The sequence below is a fragment of the Lissotriton vulgaris genome, chromosome 7 (genome assembly GCF_964263255.1).
Source record: "Lissotriton vulgaris chromosome 7, aLisVul1.2, whole genome shotgun sequence".
NCBI classification, from domain to species: domain Eukaryota; kingdom Metazoa; phylum Chordata; class Amphibia; order Caudata; family Salamandridae; genus Lissotriton; species Lissotriton vulgaris.
This window is the reverse complement of record NC_141695.1, coordinates 1111717713-1111735422: the sequence shown is the minus strand read 5'-3', so window position 1 is coordinate 1111735422 and position 17710 is coordinate 1111717713. Positions and strand designations below refer to the sequence as shown.

The following is a 17710-nucleotide window of genomic DNA, read 5'->3' as shown; positions in this document are numbered from 1 at the left end:
CGTTTGCCAAGGTTTGTATTTTGTAATGTGCACCTGTTTCCTAATAAAGCGGCCTTTTACACACACACAAACAATTTTTGGTCTACTTTTCTCTCACCCCTCGCCCTCCCTCCCAAATGCCCGTAATATGAATGAGCGATCAGTGGGAAAGCTGTGAGACTCCAATAAGTCTATCAGTTAACGTGATCACACAGATGTAAACTGGAAAAGTACTAAATCGTGGCTTGATAAGCCTGTGCACGATCAGCACATCCATCCAGGAATCTCGTCGGAAAAATGCGACACTTACACGGAAATCAATCACAACCTCAACTCATCACTTTATTGAACAGATTTACATTACTGTGGACTTCGAGTGCCTAATTATTATCACTTTAGGATGCAGACTGCAACAACAAGGTGATGGGTGGAATGCTTGATTTAACCCATTCCGTGCTCCCTCCCTGGTGCTGCGAACGACCAACGGCCAACGCAGCCCCGCCCACCCTTTAGAACGCCTGCCATTCCGCCGCGGTTAAGGAGTTACTTGAGTCACTACTGTGGTTTCTCCAACAAATTGTGGTTAACTGTTGTCTTAATGTATATTATGGATTGCAACTGGAGGAAAACAAAATCTGATTCTGTATCTTTATCTTACATGTTCAATTTAGGCAACATATATTGATTTTATTTTTTAAACTGGAGAAGAGACAAAAACTAAGAGACTACATGATGCTTCTTCTTTATTATTAGTATTTAAAACTTTTTAAAAATATATAATAAACATGATTCAAGGACATTGGGACGCAGGATGGAACTTTGTGGTAGTCCTCTCAGCATACGGACATAACTTTAAAAGGAGTTGCCAACTTCGATAAGATGTGAACCATTGGTCAGGTATAAACAGAAACCAGTTTAACAGCACACCATCAAAGCCAAACGGTTTTTGGGGATGCTTGAGAGAGACTGCGTCAAAGGCCACAAATAGATCACAGAGAACAAGGAGACAAGAATTTACATGTCATGAATGAAAGTCTATCATTCACAACCCGGAGCAGAGAGGTCTCAATGCTATACCCTAGCTTGAACCCCAATTGAAAATTATTTAGGAATTCATTATCTAAGATATGATGAATAGATTGGGAACACCCACCATTTTTAATAACCTTCTTTATGATGGGAAGGCACAAGACAAGATACTGTTAAGATCGCGGTCACCCAGTGGGATTTTTTAAGAAAGGGCTGAGGTCTTGCCAAATTTTTATAAAAGCAAGGACTACTGTTTACACAAAACATACATTCACTAAATTAGCCTGCTATATTGCCACCTGGTTGGATAGTTTATTATTTATTTATTTTTACATTTCCCAGGACAGGGTTGGACCATGGCAATACGTTGTAGCTATTCACTCCCTGAGACTGGTGTAAAAATGTGTGTAACGTGTGCCCAATTTTATTTTGACAATTGGTCAGGGAATTGTGCCAAAAACATTCAATAGATCTACTATTATCAGATAACTGTGAAAATTATTTGCGTTTAGCTGAGGGTCTTCTATTGTGAAAGCTGTGTAAGGGGTATTGGCTACTGATGGAATTCAAACTGTTAAGGACGATTGTGAACCTTTAAAAAAGAGCTTTAACATGACTTGCCTTCATGTTAATGATATACATTTTCTAGGATTCCAGAGCACCACATTAATGCCTAAAGTAGCATGGATACCTGATCAACACAGCTACAAATCAGCCCAAAACCCCTGAGCCCAAGCAATCTACCAACCTCAGCCCTCCAAGTACCTAGGAAAACAGGCACCACGTGTTTCTGGGTCAAAATGACCTCTATTATGCTGAGATCTTCTCTCTTCAAAATTATCAAAAAAGAAGAAGACTTAAGAGATGGTCTAGATATGTTTTACTTTTATTTTTAAGTGGTGCATATATAATTTCTTTTCATACATTTGTTCTATTTAGAGGCAAAAAAATTGACACTTTGCTTAGTGCATTATAAGCAAGTCTGTGTTTTGGGCTCTAAGTATCCATGTTTTGACATCGATATTGTTAGCTCCATAAAACCATATAATCAGCTTTTTTGATTAGGCAAAGGTTACGTTAAAAAATTGTTGGGAAAGGAACCTGGAGATGTTCAATCCAAATCACCAGGATTGTATTATTAATAATGAGCAGATCATTGTAAACATTTAAATCAATTGAGTAAGCTTTTAGTGTATGTAGGTTTTTGGCAGTTTTGCTGAGTTCACTGCCTAATATGAAACAAGAAATAATTGACTGTGTATCATACATATTATGTTACTGCCACAGTGTTAAGTAACATTTATTGTGCCCTAGGATTAGGAACTGGAATGAAGAGTATGAAACAATTAGGTCATTTTTTGCATTGGATAGCAATATAGTGGATCAATGCCACACCTCCCATCCACATGCATTCCAGATCACATTGAAAAATAGTTATCAAGGGGAAGAAAGAGGTGTATATTCTTATGTGAGGTGCCGCTGAGACTAGTTTTGTGAAGAATTAGGAAATTAAGGTCCAGATTGATAGAGTAGACAATCCGAAACCTGAGTTTCACACTAAATCTACAGTGAGGTAGGAGACATTGAGGTAAAGAATAAAGTTTTGGTCAAACGCTTAACCATATTCACCAATATGATCTATATAACAAACTGGGCTCAAAGACGTTTCGCCTCCTCCAGCAACTCATGACTCATAAGCACAGCAAACAATATACTTGCCGCACCACACATACCCAACACACATTCATCCTCCTCAGCAAAAGATAATATAATACTTTTCATTTCTCCTCTAAAAAAGTGCAAACATAAGGGGAAACCTTGGTGCACGGCATAACTTGCATCTCCGCCTCTGCCCTCATATTCTTACTCTGTTCAGCTCCCCAAATTTCACCACATAATCGAAAAAAGAAAATCATTCCAAAACTTTAGTTCGCTATACCTAGCGTGAGCTCCTTCTAGCTCTTTCAGTCCTCAAACGATTAAACTTCTTGATATCACCTCAAAACCTGCCTGTACAACCTCTTTGTTCATTCAATCCCTTGTAATTGGCATCTACCCTTCATGTTTCGATTAGCTGTGAAAGTACACCAGCTAAAAAAAAACCAAAATGTGATCCTTCTCTCCACGCCACCATCTAGTCTCCCATACCACTCCCTTTTTAAAAAGTCCTGGAAAAAGTCTTATTCAAAAAACGCAATCTTAGACCTGTCAGACATAGAGTGGTCTTCCCCCAATCTTATTGCCTTCCTCCTCCATTTTTGTTGGCCTTAGAACTCTGCACACTTTATCACTACTAACCAATGCTGAAGTGCATGTGATCACTCCTTCAAACATGGTAACATTGGCTTATCCCAAATTGACAGATCAAATTTTATTGTAGGTCCCTAGTAAAATGGCACTACTTGTGCTCGGGCCTGTAAATTAAATGCTACTAGTGGGCCTGCAGGACTTATTTTGCCACCCACTTAAGTAGCCCTTTAAACATGTCTCCAGCATGTCATTGCCACCTTTGCGTACAATTATTAATTACCATTTCAACCTGGCAAAGTAATGCTTTTGCCAGGCCCAAACCTTCCTTTTTAATATGTATAAATCACCCCTAGAGAAGGCCCTGGAGAACCTAGAGGGCAGGTTGATGTGTACTTAAAAAGTTGGAGATGTACTTTTAAGTTTTACATGTCCTGAAAGTGCAAAACTCTCATATTCGGTTTTTACTGCTGCAAGACTCACCTCTCCCATGGACCAACAAGATGTAACTTCCAAATGGGAGCAGGTAACCAGTTCATGTTTGATGTCTGTGGATTTGTAATGAACAATCCTAACTCACGGTGAAGTCGGATTTAAAATTACAATTTCTAATATGCCACTTTTAGAAAGTTTCCATTTTCCAGTCTTAGCCATTTAGTGCCTGCAGCCTGTACCTGCGTTACATGACTGGGTATAGCTCAAAGTTGAGCTTTGTGTATTCCTCCTAGACAGCCACATACAATAGGGAGTCTAGGTGTGCCTGGATGGGCCATCACTGGTAGGAGGAGCTGGACAAAGCCCCACTTACACTTGAATAGGCTGTGTCCTGCCTCCACACAAATGGCTGCATACCCACTGTAGTGAGTCTGGAGCCAGGAAAGGGAAGACAGGATGCCTGGATACTTCAAAGGAAAACCTCTAGAAGTTTCTCCCCACTTCAAAGGCACAAATGGATATAAATATTGGACCTCCGACACCGCCACTTCAGGAGGACACTTCTGGACCTGTGGATACTCTGCCAGGAAGAAGGCCTGCTGTGCTGCTGAAGGACTGTCACTCTTCTAAACTTCAGCCCTGCTGGACTTCTGCCTTGCTGACCTGCTACCAGTTGGCTTTTTACCTTGTTTAAATGGACTGGACGTGCAACTCTTGAACTCACAACCCTCGAGTGACTCCAAGGGCTAGTTGGCTGGCCTCCGGACTTAGTCGTCAGGGACAGAAGGCACCAACAACCTTAACCCAGCACCTGGACTCTGCCATCTGTGAGGCTACCCTGCCAAGCAGTGCTTGGAAGGGGCCTAAAGTGCTCTGCCAGCTTCGTGGCTCCAGCTGATCCAAGGCATCTCCCCTGCGGCGCGGCACAACCCAGGCACAACCCAGGGCCGAACCAACACATCACATCTACTGTGTGCATCAGAACCGTTGCAAAGAATCGCATTGCAGCCCGACCCCACATCAGACCTGCTGCTACACAGCGCATCCTCAGTGCAGGCGCTCACATCCCTCTTCAATGACAGACTCGATGACGATGCTGGACTCCGCATCGCAGCTCCTCGGAACCGACGCAGAGCCCCGACTGCACGGTGCATCTTTGCATTGCAAGGCCTGGTCAACAAGATCCTCGCTGACAACGCAGGACCGCATCCCACAGCCTCACAGCCTCAGCGCATCTCAGAACTGACAGATTTTCCCTTAGGAGCTTGCTCCTCGAGGATCTGATACCAACCTGAAGATACGGATATCAAACACCTACGCTGATTCCAAGCAGCGTGAAACAAATAGAACCTGCAACTGAGGACCAGGCTACCGCGATCGAGAACCTAAGTAAAACGTTTCTCTTCAACCCAGTATCGAGCACACACCTGGAGCAAGCAGCCACGAGTTTTTTGGCGGTAGACCCGCAAGCCCAAAGAAACTTAGAAGAAAGTAATAATAACAAAAACAGTTGGACATCGCACATAAGAGTGTTAGCAAACACCAGCAGGAAATAATCGGAAGATATACGACTTAATCTCAAAAAGAGACAAAAGAAAAAAGAAGAAAGTTCCCCAGAGTAAGGTCCCGCAGTTGTTATTTACAAGGGAGAAGAGATACAACAATCTCGAAAGTGTTAAAGACAACGAAAAACTTAAAAGTCTTGAAAAAGGTGGACAATATTAACGAAAGAAACCAACGAAACGCGTCGACGATTTGCTTGAGGCACAATCTGGAAACTGACACATGAATAGTGAAATACTGATGTGTGCAATGCAAAAGTAAAAAAAGAACAGATGTGCATTTGTGATTTGACAATTAGTTTAGGTCTTACATTTTGTGCGGTCTTGTGTTTATTGATTATATTGATTATTTGTGGTATCAGGAACTTGTATGAACTTTATTAACAGATATTGATTTGTATATTGCACTGTGATGTTTTTATCTGTATAATGTATTTTCATGATGAAAAAATATACTGTATAATGAGCTCGACTTTTATAGTGTTATAACAATAAAGTGTTTTTTACGTATTTTGGCCTAAAGTGGTTAGGTTTATGATTGCATGACAAGTTCTTGTTTAGTTGACTGAGGGAAAATTTGTTCTTTTGTGGTTTGAAATACCCGATATCCCTTGTCTGTAGAAAGGGGTTCCTCTCAATTCTTTTAACATCTCAGAACTGGTACATTACTTCGTCCCCACGCCACATCTTCAACATGAATCCTCACAAACCAAGGTTTAAAGTACTTTGTTCAGTGGGCCAAACAGAGTACCTATAGTCGGCCCAAGCTCCATCATGGTCAACCTGAACCTGTAGCTTTGTCCCTGTCCGGCGAGACCAGATATCCACAGTTGTCACTTTATAGCTCTTGGAGCTATTTTCACTAAAATCTTTTCAAATTGAATATCCCCAGTTCTACTAACTGGATTTTTGTTGTTTTGGTCTTGTTCTATTTATAATATATCACAGTGTTACGGTTTGAAGTGTACTTTACTCATTGTCTCAGAGCCAAGCCTGACTGCTCTGTGCCAAGCTACCAGAGGGTTGAGCACAGATTGATTTAGGGGTTATTTGCGACTTCACCCTGAGAATAACTGTAGTTGCTGCTTGAGAAGGGTTTCAATCCCCTCAACTAGTAACCCAATTTCTTACACACAACATGTAACTCAATCCCGTACAATATGGGTTGCATACTGACTCCTTTAGTAAAACCACTCTCTCACAGGTAGTACATATAAGCATCACAGCAAACCACAATCACCTATCGTCAATCCTCGGCCTTCTTGATCTTTATGCAGCGCCTGATAGTCTGCGGTCTTCGTTCAATAAGTTATTCATCTTTGGCTTCAATCTCAAATGATGCTATTCGAGCCAATCTGAACACTTTTTTTGGCCTCCACGATTTCTGCCCCTATCAATCATTCAATCAATCAATCAATCAAGGGGCTTTATAAAGCGTGCTACTCACCCATGAGGGTCTCAAGGCGCTGGAGGGGGGGGTGGGAGGGGAGCTGCAACTCCGGATCAGTCGAAGAGCCAGTTCTTGAGGTCCTTCCTGAAAATGTGCAAGGTAGGGGAGCGTTGGATGCTCACCGGGAGCTTGTTCCAGGTCTTGGCTGCGATGTAGAAGGTTCTCCCGCCTGCTCTGTTTCTGCGGATGCAGTGGACCTCTTCCAGGGCAAGGTTGGCGGAGCGGAGGTTCCTCTTGGGTGCGTGGAAGGAGACTCTCTCGTTGAGGTATTTGGGTCTGATGTTGTTGAGGGATTTGTAGGCGTGGGTAAGGAGTTTGAAGGTGACCCTCTTCTCGACTGGGAGCCAGTAGAGATCTTGTAGGTGTTGGGTCATGCATTGGTGGCGCAGTGTCCCGTGGACGAGTCTGGCTGCGGAGTACTGAATGGTTTGGAGTTTGTGTAGAAGAGTTCTGTTGGTTATGAGCGTGTGGCTGACGGTCCTTATGCACTCGGGGGTGGGATCCATTTGAAGGTCTTGCGGAGGATGCGCAGGCAGTTGAAACTGGCGGAAGCCACGGTGTTGATGTGGCGGTTCATGGAGAGGGGGGAGTCGAGGATGATGCAGAGGATCCAGGCGTGGTCTGTAGGGGTGGGTGGATTCGCGGGGGCCACCAGGTGTTGTCCCAGACGGAGGTGCAGGGTCCGAGGATGAGGACCTCGGTTTTCTCCGAGTTGAGCTTCAGGCAGCTGTCTTTCATCCAGGCTGCGACGTCCTTCATTACTTCCTGGAAGCAGAGTCTGGTGTCTTCGTGATTCTTTCTGAGTGAGAGGATGAACTGGGTGTCGTCGGCGTGGGATAATATGCTGTGCCCATTGTAGGAGAGTAGGGTCTGCAATCCTATGATCACCCCAGATTTTTGCTTTTTGCTTCACTAGTTTACGACTTTCCCTGGCTGTGGGCCTGCTAATCAGACCCACAGCCTAGCTGTTGTCTCTCTAAATTGACACACATGTACCTTAGGTGCATTTACCAATTGGTACTGGGCCACCTTATCAGTCCCTGTACAGTATACCTTAGGTATCCAGGGCATAGGTGTACCCAGGGCCTACCAGGTACTGCAGCATGTATTATGCCACCCCTGGCTGGCCATCCAAATCTGAAACAACTGGCTGCACGACAGCTGGGGCAAGGTGGTGTAAACACCCTTTGCTTTAGATATAGTATTCCTATATCTAACCTATCAGTCACTCCTATGGCAGGCCTTTACAATCCTGAAGGCAGAGTGCTTGGAATTATGTGAGATGATGCTCTGGCATGAGCTGAGCCCGTTTGCAGCTTGTGGAACCAAGTCCGAATAGCTGTTCCATGATAACGCGTACCATATACTCTTAAGTGCATTATAATCCTCGCGGTTATTTGCTATCTTTGGTATCGCTTTATCAAAACATGTCGAGTATGGTGTCATACGAATTGGAATACTAACCCCTTGCCAATTCTGGCGACGGGGTTAGCATTCCACCCTTCTAGAGGGACAAGACATGTATGTAACTGTGAACCCCAGTTAAAGCTAACTCGAGCCTCAGCATCACAAAATGGATGCTGCCACCACAGACACAAGTCTGAGCTCCTGCTGCTGGGAGTCCTTCCAGCGAGGAGAGCTTGGACAAAGGGTTTCCTGTCAGGGGCGGTGCTAGCACCATCCTAGACAGGGTTTTGTGCATCGCAGGTAGGCAGGGCGGAGAGGAAGGTGACTGCAAGTGGCACCCCGGTGCTCACTGTGCATATGCCGGCTTAAACCAGTTCCAGGGGCACACCAGCCCCTGAGCTGGGGAAAGTCCGGACAAGCGAGAGGGGTGTAACCACCCCCCTCCTGGTCCCACCCATGGGCAGGACCTAGTCGCGTGCCAGCCCCTTTTCTTAGAATAAAGGTAGGAGCAGGCCCTTTTCCCAAATTAGATAATTCTGAATCTTGAACTACTTTCCACGAAAGGAACTCTTGACTTTTTCTGAAGACTCTCCCTTGTGGCTAAGGAGTAGCCACCCTGCACCCGCAGGCACCATCTAAGCATCGCGGTTTGCTGTAAGTCCATCCTCCGGGTCAAGACTGCCCAGCTCGACGAGACCCGGATTCCCTGGCATCTCTGACCTCTACCTGCATCCTCAGCCCAGCTGAGATTCGTGGGTGTGACGAGACCTGAGGGACCGGCCATCTTCAAAACTGCACGACGCTTAACCAGCACGACCGCCGAGGGATCCTCGAGTGAGTGCTTTGGGGTTTGAGAAGCCCTAACCCTGAGCAGCTCCAGCACCGAAGTCCAGCCCCCCAGCATCCACGAGATCTGCGTGGGGCCCTTCTGCTCTTTGCTGCTCACCGCGTTGTCCGGTCACTTGCCTGCTGGCTAGTGGCCCTCCTGACGACGTACCACGACGATTTCACCACTGGTCTGGTTGCTCCAGACTGGCCCTTGCTCCCCTCCAAAAGAGGAGCACCCCGGACCCTCCTGGTCCACTCCAGACGCCATCTTGACTCCACTGCGTGGGCTTGCCTTTGCCAAGGCTTGCTGCTCCAATCCTGGTCCCAGCATCGCCGACAGCAGACACCTTCGTGGGACAGCTCGCACCTTCAGCCTGGTCGCCGACAAAACGCCTCCTGGTCCGAGGGACAGCAGAGTCCAGCGTCGCCCACTCACCTGGTCGAGGTGACTTCATCCGGTGCCATCCTGGTGCCCACACAATCACTGGCTAGTGATTAAGAACTGAGTCCCCTCTGCTTTCAGGTCATCGCCATCACCGATCCAGGCTTGGATCACACCGAACTTCTTCACTGGTCGCCTGCCAGCAACTTCTTTTTTCAGGCTCCATAGACTACAACGAGGATTCCCGACGTCTTTTGAACCCTATGCAGCCGCAGCCCCTGGGCTAGGTAACCCAAGCATTTCGGTGCTCCAACGTAGGTTCACTATCTAAGTGTCCAGATCCTTTTCCGTTTTTAGTCTACCTAGTCGGATTCGTCCGGAAACAGTAACTTAAGAAATACTAGCCTCCATAGACTTTGTCCCGCATCCCGCGTGAGAGTGCACACTCTGCACCCGATCTCCCTAGGCCTCCTGCTCCTAACCTTAGTGTTCAGTAGTGTAGACCTAGCGATCCTGAAGCCTCTGGATCTTGTTACTTACCTGCTAGTATTTCGTAATTCCATTTTTAGTGTATATGGTTTTTCGTGCCCCTCGGGCATTTGTGTAATTTGTGCGACTTAAAGTATTTTCATAAATGTTTTGTATTGTGCTTAGCTCCCCGACTCATAAAAAGTTCAGGGTAGACTTGTTATAAATAAATATCCTTTATTTTCATAACAACTTGTGTGGTGTCCTTCCACTTGGTGTTCAAGGGGTATATGTGATGGTATAACAGCTGGCTTAACACGCCCTCTAGAGTTTAGCCTAAAGACTGCTTTTGTCCATGCTACTAGGATAGCTGGTCTATAAGGTTGACTTACAACCAATCATCAATAAGGGTCGTTTGATATGATACACAGTGATCACTAGAATAGTGAGCACTATATATCAGGCCAACTTCTCACACCCATGCTGTCTGACGATGGTGGTGAGAGGGGCTATGTAGATGTTGAAGAGCGTGGGGCTGAGCGATGATCCTTGGGGTACTCCGCAGTTGATCTCAGTGGGTTCAGAGAGGAAGGGAGGGAGTCCGATCCTCTGATTTCTGCCGAAGAGAAAGGATTGGATTCAGTCAAGTGCGGATCCTCGTATTCCTGTGTCGTGAAGTCTGGCTGCTAGCGTGCGATGTGAGACGTGTGGAATTCCGCGGAGCGGTCTAGAAGGATGAGGGCCGCAGTGTGTCCCTGGTCTAGTAGCATGCGGATGTCGTCAATGGCGGCAAGGAGGGCGGTCTCGGTGCTGTGGTTGCTGCGGAATCCCGAATGGGAGGCTTCTAGGATTGAGTTCTCTTCGATGGAGGCAGTCATCTGAGCGTTTACGAGCCTCTCGATGACTTTGGCCGTGAAGGGGAGGAGAGAGATGGGTTGATGATTTTTCAGGTCTGTCGGGTCGGCTGTATGTTTCTTGAGGAGGGGTTTAACCTCCGCCTTTTTCCAGTCGTCTGGGAAGATGCCAGATCTGAAGGAGGATTTGACGGTCCGTCCTAGTTCGGGTGCGATGGCGGCAGCGGCCCTGTGGAATATGTGCGGTGGGCAGGGGTCAGTCGGGGCTCCTGAGTGGATTTTCATCATGGTCGCAGTAGTGTGTTCGAATGTGGAGGGATTCCAGGTCGTGACGATTGGCTTGTTGGGGAGGGGGGCGGGGGGGAAGGGGGGGGGGGTCCGGTGTCTGTTCGCTGAAGTTGTTGTAGAGGACCTTGATCTTCAGATGGAAGTAGGAGCTGAGCTGGTTGCAGAATTCCTGGGAAGGTGTGACGTCCATGACTTCGCTGGGGGGTTTGTTGAAAAATTGTAGGACGTTGAACGGTTCTTTGGCGTTGGGCGCGTGGGTGTGTATTTTGTCTCTGAAGAACGTCCATATGGTGTCTCTTATGCGCTAGTGGTGCGCTCCGGTGGTGTTCTGTGCTTCCGTGGTTTAATGGTTTCACCAGGTTTTTTCTAGGAGTCTGCAGGAGCGCCTGGCTTCTTGTAGTTCTGTGGTGAACCAGGTAGCCTTCAGAGGGCATTGTTTGGCAGAGTGAGGGAGGGGTGCCAGCTTATTGGAGCAGCAACAGATCCAGCGGTGAACTTCCCTGGCTGCGGCGTTGGTGTCGGTAGTGGCGCGGGGGGGGGGGGGAGGGGGAGTCTAGGTGAAGGGTGCTGTTGAGGTGCTCTTCTGAGACTTTGCTCCAGTTCCTTCAAGGGGGGCGCGGGCCGGCTTGGGTGCAGTGGTGGTGTTGAAGGTGAAGTGTATGCAGTGGTGGTCCGTCCAAAGGGGCTGGGTGGTGTGGCTGAAATGGATGTTTATCCCTCCTGCGAAGATGGGGTCGAGGGTGTGTCCAGCTCTGTGCACGGGTGTGTTGACGAGCTGCTTCAGACCGAGATTGGCGAGGTTGTCAAGGCAAGTGGTGGAGTCGGGTCGTTGAAGTTGTCGAGGTGGAAGTTCAGGTCCCTGTAGTCAGGACTTCAGCAGCTGTAACATGTCTGGTGAATGGTAAAACCAAGAAAAAGACAAATCTGAAAGAAATGTCGAAATATCCTTGTTGGAGGCGTAGGCATAGGGTCTCCACCTTAATGTTAAAACATTGCTTGTCGCAACTTCAAAGGTTCAGAGTAGAAGATGGAGGAACAGTAAGACACCTTTGTGGGTCAGGTTGGCAGTCTAGTGTTTCGCCGCATGCTACGGTCCAGGTGGACAAGGTGCGCGCAATGAGAAAAAATGCGCACTTCAACTGAACTCATCCGGAGAGAAGTAGCGTCTTCTTATTCCGCATAGCAAATCCTGTCAGTTTTTCTGTGCCCGGAATGGTTTCGTGCGCAGAAGAGTTTCAAACTACCTGAGTATTTATCGCATGCGCAACGTGGGATTCCAGTGTTCTCCAGGTTCGAGTGAACATGAAAACTTCAGAAGTAAGTTCAAACCAACTTTAGTTATTTTGACTCTCCACGTATTTTCCTGTGAAATTAACAGCAACTAATTTTCATGCCATATTGTGCCTGAATTACGAAGGCTTTCATTCTGCATTAGTTACTTAGTTTACTCATAGTTAGGACACGAGTGAGCTAACTCAGTCTGCACTTACTCAAGTTAATTTCGGAAGGTTCAGTAGAAAATTATCTGTTAGTTCTAAGGCAGTAACAGGTAAATCGAGTAATTACAAGAAAACATCCAATTACTCATAAGGGTAATAGATAATAACGTTTTTCTTCTGAATTCTCAGCACTTCATCTGCCTAGAGGCAACTCAATGATATTCCAGAGAGAGGCAAAAGTCAATGTCTAAATGGTAACTTGTATATCCAATTGATTACATAGAGTAGTAGTACATGTTGGTAGTGTATAGTGTGCTTATGCATCCGTTTCGGGCATCACCTTGAGGTTCTCTCGGGTGGTGTCTGAGGCGTGGGGGCGTTGGGACCAGCATCGACTCCTGTGAACTCGTGGTTTCTGACACCTGTGTAGCTTGTACTCCGTGGAGGTGATGGCGTGGGGTGCGACGAGCTCGGCGATGGTAGTTACGGACAGGGTGCAAGATCCCAGTGGTCTGTAGACTAGGGTGCCACGTAGCGTGGTCCTGGTGCTGGTCTGGATCTGGAAGTGGAGGTGTTCTGTGTTGGAGTGGGGGTCACTTGTGCTGGAGGTGGAGAGTCGGAGGGGGGTCTTGTGTGCGATGGAGATTCCTCCTCCTGGGCGGTCCTTTCTCTGGATCTTGTAGCCGTCGGGATGGAAGTGGCGATGTCGGGCCAGAGGTGGCATTGGTCCAGGTTTCCGTGAAGAAGGCGACGTCGGGCGAGAGGGTGTCGATCAGGTCCCAGATCTTTATGGCGTGTCGTTGTAGAGAGCGCATGTTGAGGAGGATGCATGTCAGGGTTCTGGCGGTGCGTGCATCCGGCGGGCCTTCGGCGGTTATGAGTGTTTTGTCTTAGGTGAAGGATCTGCAACAGGCTCTGCACGAGAACGGTCTGTGGGTAGTGTTCGGGGAGGATATTTTGCAGTCGGTGTGCCTACCGGGATTGATTGCTTTGAGGGAGGTGGAATCGTAACGGTGAGGCCTTGAAGAAGCAGGGTTGCTGGCACTGGCCGCAGACGGGCTTGCCTTCGGCGCGACCACGCAGCGCCCACCATTAAGAAGGGGAGGGGGGGGGCGGACGATCAGCTGGGAGGTGGGATGGGCAGAGGAGGGGGTGGGGCCGCAGGTGCAGAGCGGCAGGAAAAACAAAGCGGGGACCAGAGCTTAATTAGGGGAGCAGGATACAACAAACAATAAATTCAGCTAAACGGTAGAAACAGCACAATAGTATGGAAACTAGCCCACAGTGAAGTAAACATTATTAAACTCGGCAGAGGTGGCAGGCACGCTGGGGACTCGAACCCCTCGCAGGAGGAGGAGAGGAGGCTTCGACGGCAGAGAGCTTGGTGCGGAGGTGCTAGGGAGAGAGTGTGTCCTCGACCCTACTTCTTTATCCACCTGAGTTCCCCAATGTTTAGTCGTAGGACTACAATTAAAAAAAGCCACAATCTGGTCCAAGCTCTCTCTTTACAACAAACTTAGTGGAAATGTGTCCAGTTGGAATCTAAATCGGCTATTTTCTCATCAATTGTCCACATCTGACCAATCTTAATGTAATTGCAAAGAACCACTTACATGAACCTATGCATTTTTGGACAGGGTCACACTACTCAAACAAGCCAAAGGTTATGGCAATCAAAACAAAAAGATTTTTCATATGAACTAAATATATTAAACATGAATAGTGTTGGTGAAGCAAATTGTTTAGTACGCATTCGTATACACATACACTTAAAGTATAAACACTATGTTTTTGCATGGAGCACAGAAGTTAAACTCGAACTCACTGCTTTGAAAGGTATGTAATACATACTGTCTTTCCTGCGCCATTGGGTCCCACCAGAATTGTTAACGGGTTAAAGAAGGTGATAACTTGTTTATCTTTGTCTTCAACTCCAAAACTCCTCACACCGAGAATGCTCATTTTATCTATTTTAGACATCTTTAATTAAACCGTCTTCAAAGGTGGCCAAACAAAGTCGGTTTAAATTTCCCCTGCAAAACAAAACAAAAACAGATGAAAAATTAATAAAAAACTTTTCAATCCTGCCTAGAACATTATAGCATCCCCTATTAAAAAAAAGTGAATGTCTGTGTGACAACACAATACAGAGGTTTTTAGTAAAATGCCAGTAAAGTTGTATTTCCCCAGGCAGCACAACAGGCTCAACAGTAAAGACCATAATGAAAAGAAAGAGCAATTCATACTCAAAAAGGACTGGATTGTAATCAAGGCCATCGAAGGAATAACTGAGGTGGTCTTAGACGGACGATGTGTCCTCAGGTACAACATCAAATGACAGTTCAGTAAAGTTTGACAGTAACACAATGAGATGTCAAAAAAAGTGATCATGTGACATTCCAGGAATGACTCACTTGGTCTCACAATGAAGCAGACTATTGAAGAGATTTCATCAAACACTCTCCGATTTCTTTTCTGTTATCTGGGGCTATTTTGGATCTACTCTATTGTACATCCCACTTTAACACACTGTGTTGGTACCCTTGGCATTTATTAGTATAAACATTGCCCAGAAGAGAAAAAGAACCATAATAATGTGGTTTTCATAAACGTACTTGACAAGTGTGAGTTAGGAGTATGTCTCTTTCTTGGGAAGTGTTAGACCTGACAAGCTTGGCGTGGTTTCCCGCGTATCTTTGCCTCTACCTCCTGTATCGTGGACTGTATGCTGGACATCATTTTTGCCGGTTTTGGTACTCTGGGCACTTTACCACTGCTGGCCAGTGCTAAAGTGCAAGTGCTCCCTGTGTAAATTGTGATAGTATGTTGCTCTAAGCTATCCTAGAAAAAAAAATGAAGCAACATCTTGGGCTAAAATAATATGGAAGTTGAGAGTGGTGATATTAAAAAGCATAAGCAAAGTATTGCACAGTAGATACTTTTGAAAATTGGTCAGTATTTTCATTGCTTTCTTTCAGGCTCTCGGTGCACGTCACGTAGAAACTACATATTGAGATTCTGAGAAAGGCTAATAATACAATGGCTGGAGGGGGGCACCAATCGCAAAAAAGTTTAGAAAAAAATAAATAAACAAAAAAAAAATCCCACACGCAACAACATGGCACTCTCTAATGTGCGAATCGATTTTAAATCACTGTGATTTTGGAAAACATACGATCATATCTAATGAGGCACTTTTATGTAACTTCTTAACACGTTATACCACAAAAGGTAACAGGGAAGAAGTCTTTTTTTGGTAGTGCTCTTATTTTGTCAAGACAATTTTTTAAAAATATAAATACAACAAAACCACAGGACACACGATAAGTAGGCAACACTTTCTGCATGCCATACGTACAGCTGAGTGTTTTAAGATGGAAGAATTGAATCTTGAGACGGCGGGCCGTATTGCAGATTGGGTCACTAAACCTTGCCTTATCTCAAAGGGAGAGAGCGAATGCGTGCGTTAATCACTAGCTGGCCATCTTGCAAAGTTTCTGGCCAAGTCATCAAACAACATAGACTATTCACGTTATTAAAATCTGGAAAATGTTTGGCAAAGCGCAGAACCTAGTAACAAACAAGTGTCACTCACCCTGCTGCTCTCGATCCGTTTTCCCCGCCAATCCCGAATCAGCATCAAACTCTGCACAGCAAGAAGTATGCGCTGTGTGACAGCCAGGGGGCAGGCTGGATGAAATAGCTGCCTGTGCTTGTTGCCACCACTGCTCCGGAAGAGACCAGACTCACTTAGGCGGAAAGAATGAACCCTATATTCACGGTGTGCTGCTTCTAAGCGGCTGCAAATAAAAGACTTGAACAGCCTAACCCGGAAGTACATGATGTCCATTTTACTTTGGGCGTGAATCGGATTCTGTTCTTCAATGTACTGGAGCGGAGGGAGGGCAGTTTTACAGAGTTTTGTGGGAGATAAAACGGAAACGAAAATGCAATTTTTGGGACTTTATTTTTACATAAGCAGTGTGACGACAGTGAGGACTACTTTCACGCATCGTGTTGCCCTCTTCCCATCGAACACGAGAGGCCTAGGGCAGGGGATTTGAAGTGAAATATGACTGTTACCCGTATTTATTTATTTTATTTTATGCGTTTTTATATAGCGCGGACTTTAACCGAAGGTGTCAGAGCGCTTCTGTAGCGTGGAGGTTGAAGGAAATAATCCAAACTGATCCGTGAGAGAGGTTAATAAGTAATATTTAATTACTTAAATAAAGTACATATAATGGAAGCCCAAAGCAGAGGTTGTCCATGCAACAGACACCGACAGCAATCTGACTAGGGAGGAACAGAATGTGAAGGGAAAAGAATACCTAGTCACTCCAAGTAGAATGTATGACAAGAAAGAATAAGTCTTAAAGGGAAAGAGGAAATATAGCACTTACAGTATACTACATACCCCCTCCCCTTACACAAAAAACTTTAATACAAAACCTAATCTTTAAACCTAACAGGAAGTCTGTGAACATGAGTATCAGTAGGGACCCTAAGATCAAAATCATTAGAAACATCACGTTGAGAATTACTATCACAAGGAGGTACAACAGTATGATTATTTACACAATCGAATCCAGGACCAAATGTGAAATCAGAATCATTTCCAGATGAATCGTTGCAGTGTGCTCTATTAAAAATATCAACATGAGAATCAGACATTTTCACTACATTGTTTTTACTCCACCAACGCCGATTGTCAAGTAGCACAGAAGAGTTTGAGACTTTGACAATACGAGCTGGTAAAGTGAATTTAGACTGACCCTTGCAAATTCTAAAAGGTTTCTTGATAATCACCCAATCATTCACATTGAAAACACAATTTGAGCGTATATTGTTTCTGTAATGGAACCTTTTCTGAACAGCTTGTTTATTGGCCACAAAATGTTTGGTTACTTGCAAATCAGTGACCAAACTCCTCTTTTTGTTCAAAAACCACACTCAGAGGCACCCTCCTCTACAGACCACCAGGACCCCGCGCAAAATTCAGTGAAGACATCACGGACTTCATCACTCCACACGCGCTCCCCTCCAAAGACTACATCCTTCTGGGAGACCTCAACTTTCACCTCGAAAAGATCAACGACCGCAACACCGCCATCCTCGTGGACAACCTCGCCAACCTCGGACTTAAACAACTTGTCACTTCCCCCACCCACATCGCAGGTCACACACTCGACCCCATCTTCACATCCAGCAACCATGTCTCCTTCAGCCACACCACAGACCTCCTCTGGACTGACCACAGCTGCGTTCACTTCACCTACAACAAACCAAAACCCAGCATCCACCTCCAACCTACCCTGCAAAGAAACTGGAACAAAATCACC

General features: G+C 45.7%; 1 protein-coding gene across 1 annotated transcript in view; it reads right to left on the bottom strand.

Annotated features, from left to right (window-relative positions):
• RAD50 (RAD50 double strand break repair protein) overlaps nucleotides 1-16158 on the bottom strand; it is a 441934-nt gene extending 425776 nt beyond the window's left edge. The window contains exons 1-2 of the mRNA XM_086931566.1: nucleotides 15964-16158; nucleotides 14220-14401 (exon numbers count right to left, since the gene is read on the bottom strand). Coding sequence (XP_086787692.1) covers nucleotides 14220-14348 — 129 coding nt within the window. The 5' untranslated portion in view covers nucleotides 14349-14401; nucleotides 15964-16158. The remainder of the gene's footprint in view (nucleotides 1-14219; nucleotides 14402-15963) is intronic.
• Between the last annotated feature and the right edge of the window lie 1552 nt (nucleotides 16159-17710).